Source organism: Rana temporaria, chromosome 5, assembly GCF_905171775.1.
Source record: "Rana temporaria chromosome 5, aRanTem1.1, whole genome shotgun sequence".
Classification (NCBI taxonomy): Eukaryota; Metazoa; Chordata; class Amphibia; order Anura; family Ranidae; genus Rana; species Rana temporaria.
This window is the reverse complement of record NC_053493.1, coordinates 377,478,869-377,494,190: the sequence shown is the minus strand read 5'-3', so window position 1 is coordinate 377,494,190 and position 15,322 is coordinate 377,478,869. Positions and strand designations below refer to the sequence as shown.

Sequence of the window (15,322 nt, the reverse complement as noted above, 5' to 3'; positions counted from 1 at the left end):
CGGATAGTACTGTTCTATGCCAAGAAGTCTTCCACCTTCCACTGGAAGTCTCCATCCTTACCTACCATTACCTTTTGGCTCACCACCATCAATCGTGCTATACCGCTGTATAAGATGACATATGAGGCCAGAGGGTGTCCAAAAAAATTCTTGAAGGTCTGGGGCTCTTGGGTTGATTCCGAGAGCACCATACCTCCTGCTCCTTGAACTTTGACTGATACCTCTGCCCGTTGAATAGATCTAAGTGAGTAAATTAACGATTCTGTTGTTTTTCTCCCACCTTTCTCTGTGTGTTTTTATGAAAATGCTCAATGTGTACCAGCTACCAAAGTTTTGTAAAATGATGTACCGGGCGATGTTCGCCTAGGATGTGTGTTTGTTGTATTGTCTGTTTTGTATGTACAAAAATTTCAAAATAAAAATTTACCTTTAAAAAAAAGTTTCAACTCCTTTCTCAGACACATTTTATGTGGATGAGTGACCTTGTAAGTAGGGATGAGCCGAAAACCCCCCCCACGTTCGGTTCGCACCAGAACCTTCGAACAGACTGACCGTTCGCGCGAACATTTAGAACCCCATTGACGTCTATGGGACTCGAACGTTCAAATTCAAAAGTGCTAATTTTAAAGCCCAATATTCAAGTTATTGTCAGAAAACTGTTTTGAGAACCCGGTTCTTGCCCCAGGGAACATGTCTCTCTGTCACTCCCCCTCCCTCTGTCACAGTCTGCCTGGCTGTACCTTCTCTTAGTTAATATATAAGGTCAGTTCACCATAAAACATGTTATTATAACTTTCTTTTGTGGATGGGATTGGTAACCAGAGCAATTAGAGAGGCCATTTCCCCCTTGGAAAGGTGTCAAAGATCTTTTGGGTCTCACCATCTGGCACATGTATAGACTGTTGATCTTACATGGAATGGAATAGCTGTACATTCATTTTTCTAACAGGGATATAGCAACAATTGTGACCCATTGTAACAGCATAAGAACAAGCCATAAAATAAGGGATAGGATGTTACCATGAATTAGGAACCATAATCATGTATCCCCTGGTTTGTCATTAATGTTAAGGAGTATACCTTCACCATGCAGCCAAAGGAAGCCATAATAAAAACATTAAGGGCCAGATTCACAGAAGAGATACGCCGGAGTATCCACTGATACTCCGGCGTATTTTCAAATTTGCCGCGTTGTATCTTAATTTGTGATTCACAAACAAGATACAACGGCTTTTGGCTAAGATCCGACAGGCTTACGGCTTCGTACGCCTTCGGATCTTAGGCTGCAATACTTCAGCCACCGCTGGGTGGAGTTCGCGTCGTTTTCCAGCGTCGGGTATGCAAATAAGCTTTTAGGGCGATCCACGAAGGTTTTCGCGTTCGTTGCGTTGTCGCTAGTAATTTTTTCCCTTCGCAAAGTTAAGCATGCTTTTATATGGCTTAACTTTAGACAAGCCATGTTAAAGTATGTCCGTCGTTCCCGCGTCGAATTTCAATTTTTTTTTTTGCGTAAGACGTCCGGGAATACGAAAGTACGTTACGCACGTCGCCGTTCAAAAAAATGACGTCACTTCGCGAAAAGCACGGCGGGGATTTCAAAATGGAGCATGCGCAGTACGTCCGGTGCGGGAGCGCGCCTAATTTAAATGGTACACGCCCAATTTGAATTAGGCGGGCTTGCGCCGGACGCCTTTACATTACACCGCTGTAAGTTTACAGGCAAGTGCTTTGTGAATCAAGCACTTACGCTGAAAACTTGCGGCGGTGTAACGTAAACGGGATACGTTACGCCGCAGCTCAGGTACATGAATCTGGCCCTAAGATTCTATTCCATTTTCTTACAATATTGCCCACTGTCCATAACTGTAAAATCCCATAGTAAAAGATTTATGAATACAGTTTTGCTTCCACTTATCATTAATATGAAAATGAATAAAAGAAGACTAAATAGTAAAAATAAAAATGATTCCTCTGTCATCTATACAATGTGCTCAATCAATGACTTCACTTTACAATGACAGCAGGGGGAAGGGCACACTTTTCATGAACCAGTTGCAACAAACAAAACATAGGTAACGTTTTCGTCCACATACCTGGAACCTACATCCTGGATACCACCACCACCAATAGAAGTAACCACTGCACATGTTGCGGATGTCAACAGGTACTCCATCTACACTCACTCTCACCATGTAGTAATCTGCTGGCATAGGCCTGTATGGAAGAAAGTAACACTATTCAATATTTATGAGCAAACGTGAATTTGGAAGTTACACAGTTTTATGGTCCCCCTCAGTTTTATGGTCACTGACCAGTGAATAGGGCCTTGCCGCAATGCACGTGGTAGCAGGGTGGTGGTTCCGCATTTTGAGTTCTTTTTGAGGAGCGGCATATGCGAACAAGTCCTTAGGTTAAAAGTGCATTAAAAAAATAGCCATTTTAAAAGCTTTTGTAATGGTCCTCTCCATAAAGATTAAAAAATAAGAAAATAGTCAAGTTGTGATTATTTTAAATTCAGTTAAGCTGTTTTCAATTTGGTTGCGCTGTGATTTGGCCACAACACAAAGGTATCCACGCTTGAGGCCTCGTACACACAACCATTTTCCTCGACAGAATCCATCTAGAAACTTGGTGGCAGTTCTTTTTTGCCGAGGAAAACAGTCGTGTGTATGTTTTTCATTGAGAAAACTGTTGTGGAACTCGACGAGAAAAAAAGAGAAAAAGTTCTTTTCCTCGTCGGGAGTTTTTTCCTCGTCGGGAGTCTCAATTTCCTCGTCGTGTTTCTTGTCGGGCTGGTTTACGACGAGAAACACGTTCGTGTGTATGCTTAGAAACCCGCACATGCTCAGAATAAAGTATGAGATGGGAGCGTGCCTTCGGTGAAAGTAGGGTTTGTAATGGAGATAGCACATTTGTCACGCTGTAATAGACTGAAAAGCGTGAATCGTCTCTCACCAAACTTTTACTTAACACACAGTAACATGAGATTAGCAAAAGCAGCCCCAAGGGTGCCGCCAGTGGAATCAAACTTCCCCTTTATAGTGTCGCTGTACGTGTTGTACGTCACTGCGTTTGAGAACGACAAGATTTTGTCTTGACAGTGTGTATGCAAAGAAAGCTTGACAAGATTCTCGACAAGCCTAACAAGGAACTCGTCGAGGAAAACGATGTTTCATTTACGACGAGTTCCTCGGTCGTGTGTACGAGGCCGCACATGCGATTCCAATTGACTCATATTAGGTGGTGCATTTTCTGTAAGCGCATCAAAGATGCAGCATGCAGGATTTTGATGCACTTTCATTAAATCGCATTGTCTAATTGAAGTCAGTGAGGGCAGACCTAAAACTGTGTGTAAAATAATCCAATTACACTGATGCACACTGATGTGAATGCGGCCTTAGTGTAAGTAATTGTATACTGATAGGTAGATTCAGAGAGATTGGACTAACTTTAGGGCGGCCTAGCCTAGCCTGTTTAGGCTACACCACCGTAAATGAACTAGGCTAGTAGGGCCATATTCTGAGTATAGTTACGATGGAGTATCTCAGGATACTCCCTCGTATCTCTCTTTTTTGGCCCGCGTATCTATGCGAGTGATTCTTAGAATCATTTTCGCATAGATATGCTTAAGATCCGACATGTGTAAGTCACTTACACTGTCGGATCTTACAGTAGGTGTTTGTGATATTGTGTTTTTAGCACGACAGCATCGCGCTGATTCTCGGCGACATGGTGCCGAGATCTCGCACTCACTGGAATAGTGACAGCACATCCCAGCAAGCGCGTCATAGAAGCGACGGGAGATCCGACTTGGATTCCCGCCAATTCTACACGTGTGCGGCGTTTGTTATGAATCCTGAGGGGGAAGTCCCCGCCGGATTTTAAATAAAAATCCGGCATGGGTTCCCCCTCAGGAGCATACCGGGCCCTTAGGTCTGTTATGGGTTGTAAGGAGAGCCCCCCTACGCCGAAAAAAACGGCGTAGGAGGTCCCCCTACAATCCATACCAGACCCGTATCCAAAGCACGCTACCCGGCAGGCCAGGAAGGGAGTGGGGACGAGCGAGCACCCCCCCCCCTCCTGATCCGTACCAGGCTGCATGCCCTCAACATGGGGGGGTTGGGTGCTCTGGGGCAGGGGGGCGCACTGCGGCCCCCCCACCTCAGAGCACCCTGTCCCCATGTTGATGAGGACAGGGCCCCTTCCCGACAACCCTGGCCGTTGGTTGTCGGGGTATGCGGGCGGCTTATCGGAATCTGGGAGCCCCCTTTAATAAGGGGGCCCCCAGATACCGGCCCCCCACCCTAAGTGAATGGATATGGGGTACATCGTACCCCTAACCATTCACCTGTAGGAAACATTTCAAAGTTAATAAACACACCACACAAGGGTTTTTAAAATAATTTATTTTTCTGCTCCGGAGGCTCCCCCTGTCTTCTTTATTAGCTCTTTTACCAGGGGGAGCTTCTTCTTTGATGTCTTCGGGTGGGTGGGGGCCGCCGTCTGGTTCTCTTCCACCGCCGGGGGGGGCGCTTTTAAAAAAGCCCCCACCCCCCGGCGGGTTTCCTCCAGCGTCTTCGGCGGGGGGGCTTCTTCTTCCGCTATCCCGACGGGTCTTCTCCGCTATCCGGGGGGTCTTCTCAACTCTCCGGGGGTCTCCTTCTATGTTTGCCGCTCTCCGCTGTTGACTCGGCGCACCCCGGTTCTTCCTCTCGCTGTCCGGTGCCTTCTTCTTCCGTGCTGTGACGTCATGTTCTTCACTTCTCTTCTTCTCCCGATGTTGACACATCGCCTTTCCTCGCTGCAATGACGGGTGCGCGGCTTGCATCGGATTTATATAGACCTCACAATCCCATCATGCTCTGGTACCTACCCATGTGATACCTACCCACGTGGGTAGGTATCACATGGGTAGGTACAGAGCATGATGGGACTGTGAGGCCTATATAGGTCCGATGCAAGCCGGACCTATATAGGTTGGGGCGGTGTAGTGTAAATGGCTTACGCGCCGCCCGCCTATAAAGTACAAGAATATGGCCCGTAGTGATTTTCAATCTACTTACCTGCTAATCTACGGCGGCGTAGCCTCAAACGAGCGGGCATAAGGGCGCCTAATTCAAATTGGTTGGAGGGGGGCGTGTTGTATGGAAATGAGGCTTGACCTCACGTTTTTTGAAGTTTTTTGCTACTGCGCATGCGCCGGGCGCCTACATTTCCCAGTGCGCATTGCGGCTAAGGACGCCGTACGGGCCGATTGATTTCGACGTGTATGTAAACGACGTAACTCCCGATTCGCGGACGACTTGCGCAAACAACGTAAAAAATTCGAACCTCGCGGCAGGAACGGCGGCCATACTTTAACATTGTTATTCCACTTCATAGGTGGAATAACTTTAGGCCGCCTAAGGCCTTACGGAAACAACGTTAATCGACTGCGGCGGGCTCGCATACGTTCGGGAATCGGCGTAAAAGCTCATTTACATAATCTATGCCGGCCGCAATGGAAGCGCCACCTAGCGGCCATCCAAAAAATTGCAAGCTAAGATAGAACGGCGCAAGCCCTATATATAGGGTATATAGTTATTAACAGTGATACCACTGGGTGAATGTTGTAGCAATCCCAGTTGCAAGGGCTCCTGAGGATGTCAGAGACTTATGGCCCATACACACGATCCGAAAATCGGACGACAGATGGGCTGACTTTTTTCACTTAGAAGACGCAACTAGAGATTGAATAGGTTACTAAAGTCACGAAAATTCTCGTACGACGGTGATGTCATGTGATGTCAATCCCTAGTCCAGTTACAATGTGATGCACCACATAATTGTACTTTCATCCTTTTTAGATTATTATTTTGACTACTCATAAACAACACAACACAGGCAATGTCCACCCAGAGTTCTCACCTTTAACCACTTCAACACTGAGGACGTCATATGACGTCCTTGACTTTGTGTGGTGATATCTGAATGATGCCTGCAGTTACAGGCATCATTCAGTTATCACTGTTTTCTGCCGGCGATTCTGTGCACAATAATAATGATCATAGTGGCAGTTCCGCGGCTTGATCATTCTTACAACCCCCCCTTCTCGCCGCCATCCAGTGCTTCTCCGGGCTCTCCCGTGTCATTGGGGGCCCGGAGAACGAATCGGCCGGGTCCAGCTCACGAAGATAGAGATTTAAAGTCATCTCTATGACGGTCGGAGGCCCGGGCGCGACGCTATGACGTCACGCCCAGGTCCCGGAAGTAAACAAAGCTACAATCGCGGCTGTCAGCATGAGATCGGTGAATTTTTTTCCCGATCTCATGCTTTCCAGCCTGGAGGAGAGATGTAGGGTCTCATCTCTCCATAAAGAGGACCAGTCACAATATATTCCTATTACAGGGGATGCTTACATTCCTTGCAATAGGAATAAAAGTGATAAAAAAAGAATCTCATAGGTAGATTCACAAAGAGTTAGGCCGGGTAAACATACCTGGTGTAGCAAGTTATTTGTTTTGCATGACTGGCATCTTTCTCCACATCACAGGGGATTGAACGGGTGGAGGAGACAAGCTGGACACTGTTCCCCAGATGGGTATTTCCATCTCCAAAATTAAACTGGCTAGCATATGCAAAACCTGGAGAATGAAGTGAATACAAAAAAAACATTTGTAAACCTGGATTCTTCAAAAAATCACACATGAAGCTTGACAGTCAGCAGCTTTGGTTCTATTCCAGAGAAGATAACATTTAAGCCTCGTACACACGACCGAGGAAGTCGACGGGCAAAACACATCGTTTTCCTCGTCGAGTTCCTTGTTAGGCTGTCGAGGAACTTGACAAGGTAAGTTTCTCCATTCCCGTCGAGGAAAAAGAAGACATGCTCGACGGGATGCTCGACAGTTTCCTCGTCGAAAAATGTACACACGACCGGTTTCCTCTGCAAAAAAAAAATCCCAGCAAGTTTCTTGCTGTTTTTTGCCGAGAAACTCGGTCGTGTGTACGAGGCCTGATTGTATCCCAGAACAGATGACAAAGTCCAATAGACACACTTTTTCATCATGGGTGCGTGTTATACGCCGATATTTACCTGGCAGCCTTGGAGGGAGGGGGGAGGTGGGAGTGACAAGTGCAGCCAGATTACGCATAGCCGGGATCTCCTGTGTACTCGGCGCTCAGTCACACACAGTCCCGCCTCCTGGACGGCTCATAGGATAGACGTCACGTGTCCCGGCATTGGACCGGTGTTCTGTCTATCATAGGAATAATCAGGAGATCCCTCTGTGTAATCCGGCAATTGGCGAGGCTTCAGGTGGGCAATGGTGAGGCTGCAGATGAGCACTAATCAGGCTGAATTGATGGGCAATGGAGAGGGTGAAGATGGGCACTAATCAGGCTGCATTGATGGGCAATGGAAAGGCTGCAGATAGGCCCTAATCAGGCTGCATTGATGGGCAATGGAGAGGCTACAGATGGGCACTGAGCAGGCTGCATTGATGGGCAATGGAGAGGCTGCAGATGGACACTAGTCAGGTTGCATTGGTGGACAATGGAGAGGCTGCAGATGGGCACTGATCAGGCTGCATTGATGGGCAATGGAGAGGCTGCAGGTGGGTACTAATCAGGCTGCATTGATGGGCAATGGAGAGGCTGAAAATGGGCACTGATCAGGTTGCAATGATGGGCAATGGCAAGGCTGCAGATGGGCACTGATCAGGCTGCATTAATGGGTAAAGGTGAGGCTGCAGATGGGCACTGATAAGGCTGAATTAATGGGCAATGGTGAGGCTGCAGATGGGCACTGACCCTTATTTTACTTCAATGTTCTTTATTTAGAAACTAAAGTTTTTTTGCTGAAACTTCCCTCCTAAAATTATGGTAACCGGTCATGGACCACAATGAAATGATTCAGAATTTTTTTTTTTTTTAATAGCATAACGAAGATTTTAAACAACAAACAGGATAAAAAAAAATATTTCCGTGGGACCAATACCCTTTGGATGTTTACCCACTGTTTAATCACAATAACAAATAGTGGATGACATTAGTGTAAACACTGACTTTGTTTACTTTTAACAAGGCCTGTCTATTTCAGCAGTTGGGGGAGGAAAATGGAAAGGATTGGCTACTGTATATGCCGCCCCTCCTGTCCAAGTGTAAAACCAAATGTGACGGGGAGGCTGTACGGGCACCCTGGAGCATGGGGGGGGGTGGTCACCATTGCGACCCCTGACGCTAAAACAGCGATTGGGTTGTGTCTCAACTATGGTTCTACTACCCCCAAACCACAAAAGTAAATACACCCTTACTGTCCTGAGCCCCCTATAAGTCTGCTTTCATGCTAATGTGCTGTGGTTTACCTGCACTGTGGGTTAGCTTCGGTTTTTCAGAAACTTCTATTATATCTTGCGGATGTGGTACACTTTCTCAAAGTGCACCAAACCCACAGGATATAATAGAAGTCTATTGCTCAGTACAGGTAACCCACAGGAAGTCTACAGGTGCACTGCGCTGCACCCACTGATCAGTGTGAAAGCAGCCTAATAGTTGCTAAAAATATGTTTTTTTTAACCAATCCTGCTTACCTAGGTAGATGCAGCATCTGTCCCCTACCACCTCTAAGACCGAAAACCGAGCGATCAAACACTGCTGATCGCTCAGTTCTCTGTGCTTCCTGAGCAGAGAGCTGGTGTCAGCCACCGCTGTCTGCTTTGCCCGCCGCCCCCCCCCCCCACCTGCACTCTCTGGAGTGCTGGGTTGTGGAGGGGTGGGAATGGCCAGCTTATGCTCTGAGCGGCTTGCTGAGAAGCTGAGCCAGGTGACAGTCCAGGCTCCTGGGGGGATCCCAACCATATGGTGGAGACCTTTCCCCAGGCTGGACTGGCACTATGACATCAGCTGACAGCAGGCTTCAGTCCGCTGTCTGCTGAAAATGGCTGTACTTATCCTGTAAATCACAGGAGTGCAGTTGGTCTCGCACTCCTGTGATTTACAGGATAAGTACAGCCAAAGGAGCTTTGGCTGTACCTTTCCTTTAAGCCTTTTATAGGTGCTAATATGGCCATTGCAAAAGCACAGTGTATGTGTCGTTTAATAAACCAAGCTTCCTTTCCTCTTCCAGGTGAAGTCCACTTGGAATCACTTTGCTTTGGACAGGAGCTAGCACAACAGAAGAAACATCGGCTAATGCAGCTTCTGCTCCCTCTGTGGTCTCATGCTTTCTCTTATACCAGCTCGATGCACTATGATGCTTCAGCATGGCGGATAAGCAACCCTTTGATCATGATCTGGGCTTGCTGACCTGCCATTCCAGACCATAGACATGCGCTTTCTTGGTTTGAGGTTGCGGGCCACATCAGAGCACCCCTGTCCTAGACCCTTCCACAAAAAAGCTCTTTTTAGCAGTCACATCTTCCCTTGAAAATACAGATTAAGGCCCTTTGCACACGGCATCATAATTTACTGATGTTTACGCAGGAACTTGTTAATAGAAATTCCCTGATTAAAAAACTGTGTGTAAAGACCTGAGTAATGTTGCGTATAGACATGTAAAGGTGCGTAAGCATATACCGCGTTTCCCCGAAAATAAGACCTACCCTGAAAAATAGAACCTAGCGTTATTTTCCAGGAGAGCTGCAATATAAGTCCTAACCACGAAAATAAGCCCTAGTTTAAAATGCTTGTAAAATCCTATAATCCACTCTATTACTGTAGTATATAATGCACAATGTGTGTGTTTCTGTAATATAATTGCGGGCAAGAGAGCTCCGGCAGGTCACAGAAGCGCAGAACGGCGCTATAACGAATTTTGGCATTGGTATTTGGCACAATTATATTACAGAAACACACACATTGTACATTATATACTACTGCAATAGAGTGGATTATAGTATTTTACAAGTATTTTAACTTGGTTCACACTGGGGATTCCTGATAGGCAGGGAGAGAGAGAGAGAAGACAGCACATTAAATGGCAAGACCTACCCTGAAAATAAGCCCTACTGTGTCTTTTGTTGCCAAAATTAATATAAGACCCGGCTTATTTTCAGGGAAACACGGTAGATGAGTAAAATTCTTCTTTATTACCAATGTTGTAATACACAAATTTATACTCCTGTAACATGCTCATAGATGTGTAAAGACACGTATGCGAGTAATTTACTGCACTCAAATGCAAATTTTTCTATTTTTGTTTTTCGGCTTTGTACTCACCGCCGTATTACTGATCTTTACTCATCTGTGTGTGTTGTTCTATAGACAATAATGCATCAAAGCAGTGAAAAATGTTTACTTTTTTTTAATCCCACATGCAAAATGTTTAATACCAGTGACTAAAGCTGGAAGGATTTCTGATTGGTTGACCAAATAATTTTGATCTTGTTGTTAAACAAGATGATAAGACCCCACCTGCAGTCATTTAAAACAATTTAGACCAACTGTAGTTTTCACAACTCTTGTTTCTCACGACAGTAAACAATTACCATTACCCATTTGAATAGAAAGAGCAGAGAAAGAGTCAGTAAATTCTATGCATAAAGAGCACACATGAGCAGTGGCGTATCTAGGTTATGGAAGCCATGGCAAGTGCCATGGGCGCCATGGGGAGGAGGGTGGCAAAAAGCCACCCCCTGCATGAAAAAAAACCCACCCGTCCTCCCGTTGCCGCCTCCCGCACTAATGTAGCTCCTGGCGCCGGGCCCACCCTGCACAGCAATTGAATGAATGAATGACTTGTATAGCGCAGCTCATGCGAACTGAATCGCCTCTAGGTGCTTTTTCCAGCCAGAGTCTGCTTGGGTGGTGCGGTCATTTTACCCCGTAGGATCGTGACACGCTTGGGACACACAGTCATACACACAGATATACATATATATACTGGGCCAATTTGGACAAGATCCAATTTACCTACCAGCATGTCTTTGGAGTGTGGGAGGAAACCGGAGTACCCGGAGGAAACCCACGCATGCACAGGGAGAACATGCAAACTCCAGGCAGATGGTGTCGTGGTCGGGATTCGAACCAGCGACCCTTTTGCTGCTAGGCGAAAGTGCTACTCACTGCACCACTGTGCTGCTAATATTTTCCTTCTGCCTGGGGAGGGGAGTGACAGGTGCACCCAAGACGGCCGATGACTGACCAGACTGGATCCACATAGGGTAGAGGCTGCGTTTCATGGGCACAGTGGCTGCAATTGATGTTTTTTTTTTTCAGTTTGTTTGAGCCCCCCCAAAAAATTTCAGCACCAGTTGCCAGTGGTCCCCAGTGTCCCTCTCTGTCCCCGCCGTGTCCCTGGTTATCTGAAAGATGGGTTTCAAATGTTTTGACAAGGGCGCAGTTTCAGTGCTTGCCATAGGCGCCATTTTCACTAGATACGCCTCTGCACATGAGGACTGGAAAGTGGTCAGCTGAGGACCCTTTTTTACATTGGGAAAAGTGGTGCATGTCAACAATCTGCAGCAATATCTGCTTTTTTTTACCTTGTTCAGGACTGCAACCTGATAAGCAAAGACCATATCTAGCTATACCAAGCTATTTCCCTGTGTCAAATAATTTTTCCCATACCCACCTTGCCCCTTGATGGTAAGTATTGTTGCTCCATTCAGACTGCCACAATTTGGTGTGATTTCAGAGACCATCGGTTCTCCATCTGTAAAGGATGAACGGAAACATGTCAAAGTTGTATAGATCCTGCATTATGTACAGACTTCTCACACTGGGTGTCATGCTGGAGAACAAACACAATGAGAGGCGGTTCATGTTATTTTTACCTGATGTGTCATTTCAGCTGTTAATTTGCAATCCACTAGAATAAATTAGAACCTAATGCCGCGTACACACGACCATTTTTAATGGTCTAGATAGAAAAAACAAAGTTTTTTTCAACCCGATTCTTGTCAAGCCTGCCTTGCATACACACGATCGTGAAAAAAAAAATGCTTGAGCAAAGCGCAGTGACGTACAAAACGTACAACGGCACTATAAAGGGGAAGTTCCATTCGGATGGCGCCGCCCATGGGGTTGCTTTTGTGTTAGTAAAAGTTTGGTGAGAGACGATTCGGGCTTTTCAGTCTGTTACAGCGTGATGAATGTGCTATCTCCATTACAAATGCTAGTTTTACCAGAACGAGCGCTCCCGTCTCATAACTTGCTTCTGAGCATGCGCGTTATTTTCACGTCGTCAAAGCCTACACACGACCATTTTTTACGACGTTAAACGTTAAAAAAACGTAAATTTAACGTCTCGAAAAATGCTCTGGAGCCTACACACGATCGTTTTTAATGACATTCAAAAAAAAAAATTTCACATCGCGAAAAATGGTTGTGTGTACGCGGCATAAGAAGTATTTATTGCTGCAGGATACAAGTATGTAATAACTACAATAGTCATCTAATTCTTTCCACTTCATTTCCTTCTTCATGGCAGGGTGTTTGTGGAATAGGAAGTAGTGATATAATGGGATACTTGTAATGTGGAATGGACTTCGCTGTGGGAATTTCGCCCATCACTGTCCATACAACTAGACAAAGGTAGTGAAGACATCTTCCGCATGCCCCCCTCTGGTCCATAAGCATGCAATAATCAGAATTAACATGGGGTAGAAGGCAGCCAAATAATCTCCTGAAGTAAGTGTGCCCCAGCTATTGTTTCATATAATTAACGGTGTCTATAATAATTTTTATACTTAAAGCAGACCTGTGTTAAAAAAACAAAAAACAAACAACCTCCTAAGAGCCGGTTCACACTGGGCCGCCTGACAAGTCGCGTCCCATTCTATTCACCAGAACCGTTCTAATAGGAGTGACGCAAGTCGCTCCGACTTAGAAAAAGGTTCTTCTACGACTTCGGGGGCGACTCAGGGCGACTTGCATTGACTTCTATACAGAAGTCATTTTGCAAGTCGCCTCTGAAGTCGTCTTCAGGACGACTTGCCGAGTCGCCACCGAAGTCGTGCCGCCCCAGTGTGAACCGGCTCTAAGTATATATAGTACACCCCTTTCCTGTGTCTCCACTTGCCCACCCCACTTTTTTAAGCACCCTGAATCCTGGTAAAGCCTTCCTAATGGATGGTACCTGCACACAGCTATAGACATTTCTTTGCACTTCACGTGACTGCCCTAGACATGACAATGGCTGCCCAGAGATGAAGCGTTGTATTGTTATTAGACATGTGCACACTGAAATATTTTGTTTCGCAATTTTGTTTTCGTCTGAAAAATAAATTTATTTTGTTACTTTCGAAATTTGTTTCTATTTATTTTGTTTAGTTAAAAAATGCATTAGTCCGAAAATCCGAATTAATTAACCACTTAAGACCCGGACCAAAATGCAGGTAAAGGACCCGGACAGTTTTTGCGATTCGGCACTGCGTCGCTTTAACTGACAATTGCGTGGTCGTGCGACGTGGCTCCCAAACGCGACCCACGACTGGGCACTTAAAGAGGACGTACAGGTACATGCTTGTGCCCAGCCGTGCCATTCTGCTGACGTATATGTGCAGGAGGCGGTCCTTAAGTGGTTAAGGTCGAATCATTGAAGGCTTATGGTGTATGTCGAATGTTGTAAGAAGATTCGACAAAGCAGCTAAACTGTACTACGTTGCAATCGTACATTTCCGGTCGAATGCTCTGCCCACAAGCTATAGTAGAATTCTAATGTTGTATGGCTAGTAATAATTATATTTATTAATTATTATTACTAGTCAACCAACATTAGAATTCTTCTATAGCCTATGGGCGGAGCATTTGACCATAGATGTCCGTTTGTGGCGATCGTATGTTTTTAGCTGCTTCGTCGAATCTTCATGTCTCTGTAATGTTGAGTCTATTCTCTCTGTCGAATAATCTTGGACTAATGGAGTTAGGTTAGGCACATTCAACCGCAGGTTTGATAGACACAGATCACTATTATCACTGTCTTGTCGAATCTTCTATCTATCTAGAGCAAACTGTTGTCGCAACGAAACAGAAATAAAGCATTTTTTATGTCGGATGTTTCGGATTTCGGATTCCGCACATTCGTAATCGTTTGTTAAAACGAACGAGAAAATCCCAGAAATTCGGACGAAAATTAATTTGTACGAAAAGGAATGCACATGTCTAATGGTTATAGGGCAGTGGTAATTCCCCACCATGCTTACAAGTACTGACATTTCTTAGCTGGCTGCAGCAGAGATCAGAGCAGCAGAAAGTAAATTAAAGCAAATCTAAAGTCAATTTTTTAAAGTTTTGGATAAAGTAGGGAAGGATAACAAACCCTTTCATACCTTTCCTGTTTTCTGTCTGTGTCCCTGTTGGGGAGATTTACCCTCACTACTGGTACTTACTGGTAAATCAAATAGGCTGTTCATTTTTTCATTTTTCAAGGGATTTTCCCCATAGTTTCGTGAATTTTGAGAAAATTTACTTTGCAAAGAACTCAATCACGTGCACAAGAAAAAATACACATAATTGGATGATGGAAGTCAGCAGAGTTTAATCTCATCCAATGAACTAAAAAGGAAAATCTTGCAAAGTGAACAATCTATTTTATTTTAGGAAATTAACCCTATGTGTCCTGGTCAGTACTGTCAATGGGACTGATGGTAAGAAAAACGATTTTTGTCTGAATATAGATCTATCCCAAGCATGTTTAAATTCACTTATTTTTGATGCGTTCACAACTGTTTATGGAAGCTTGCATTAGCTATTCTTTTTACTTTGTCTCGGTTATGTTAAGCTAGGCATACGTGGTTCAGTTTTTTCTTTTCTTTCAACCAGCGGTTTGAACAAAAAAACTGACCTGATTCCCCCCTCCACATGTTCTATGTGGAGGGGGGAATCCTCCTTGCTGTGTCATTGTATTCCGACAGCGGCGATCAGCTGAACCAGCTGAATTTCGATTCATTTATGGCCACCTTTAGGGAGATCAAATAACCTGCCATGCCTTGAATAGTCAACGTGCATATCAAAGGATCATATTCAGTAATTTGCGGAATGCCACAAAAAGAAACATTTTACAAACTTACGTGTATAGTGGATGGTGAGTAGGAGAAGAGATATCACCAGATGCATGGTACTGCCACTCAGCGCCCACCGCCAGCAGCTGCGGGCTAGAAAAGAAAACTAAAAGCTATCATATTTGGGAAAAAAGTTAAAACACTTTCTTTAGGAAAAATGCTTTATCCTCCCTATGAACATACCAGACTCGACAATCAACTCTCTATGCACAACACATAAATACAATTGGGACAACAAATCGATAACATACCTAGGGATCCAACTCCCATTTCCTCCAACAAAAATGTATGATGCCAATTTCCCCACACTTTTAGGCCAAATATCCCGTGACTTATCACA

At 45.0% G+C, this 15,322-nt stretch overlaps 1 protein-coding gene across 1 annotated transcript in view; it reads right to left on the bottom strand.

Moving 5' to 3' along the window:
• LOC120941316 (fibrocystin-L-like) overlaps nt 1-15,037 on the bottom strand; it is a 292,358-nt gene extending 277,321 nt beyond the window's left edge. The window contains exons 1-4 of the mRNA XM_040354641.1: nt 14,992-15,037; nt 11,553-11,633; nt 6,480-6,624; nt 2,094-2,214 (exon numbers count right to left, since the gene is read on the bottom strand). Coding sequence (XP_040210575.1) covers nt 2,094-2,214; nt 6,480-6,624; nt 11,553-11,633; nt 14,992-15,037 — 393 coding nt within the window. The remainder of the gene's footprint in view (nt 1-2,093; nt 2,215-6,479; nt 6,625-11,552; nt 11,634-14,991) is intronic.
• Between the last annotated feature and the right edge of the window lie 285 nt (nt 15,038-15,322).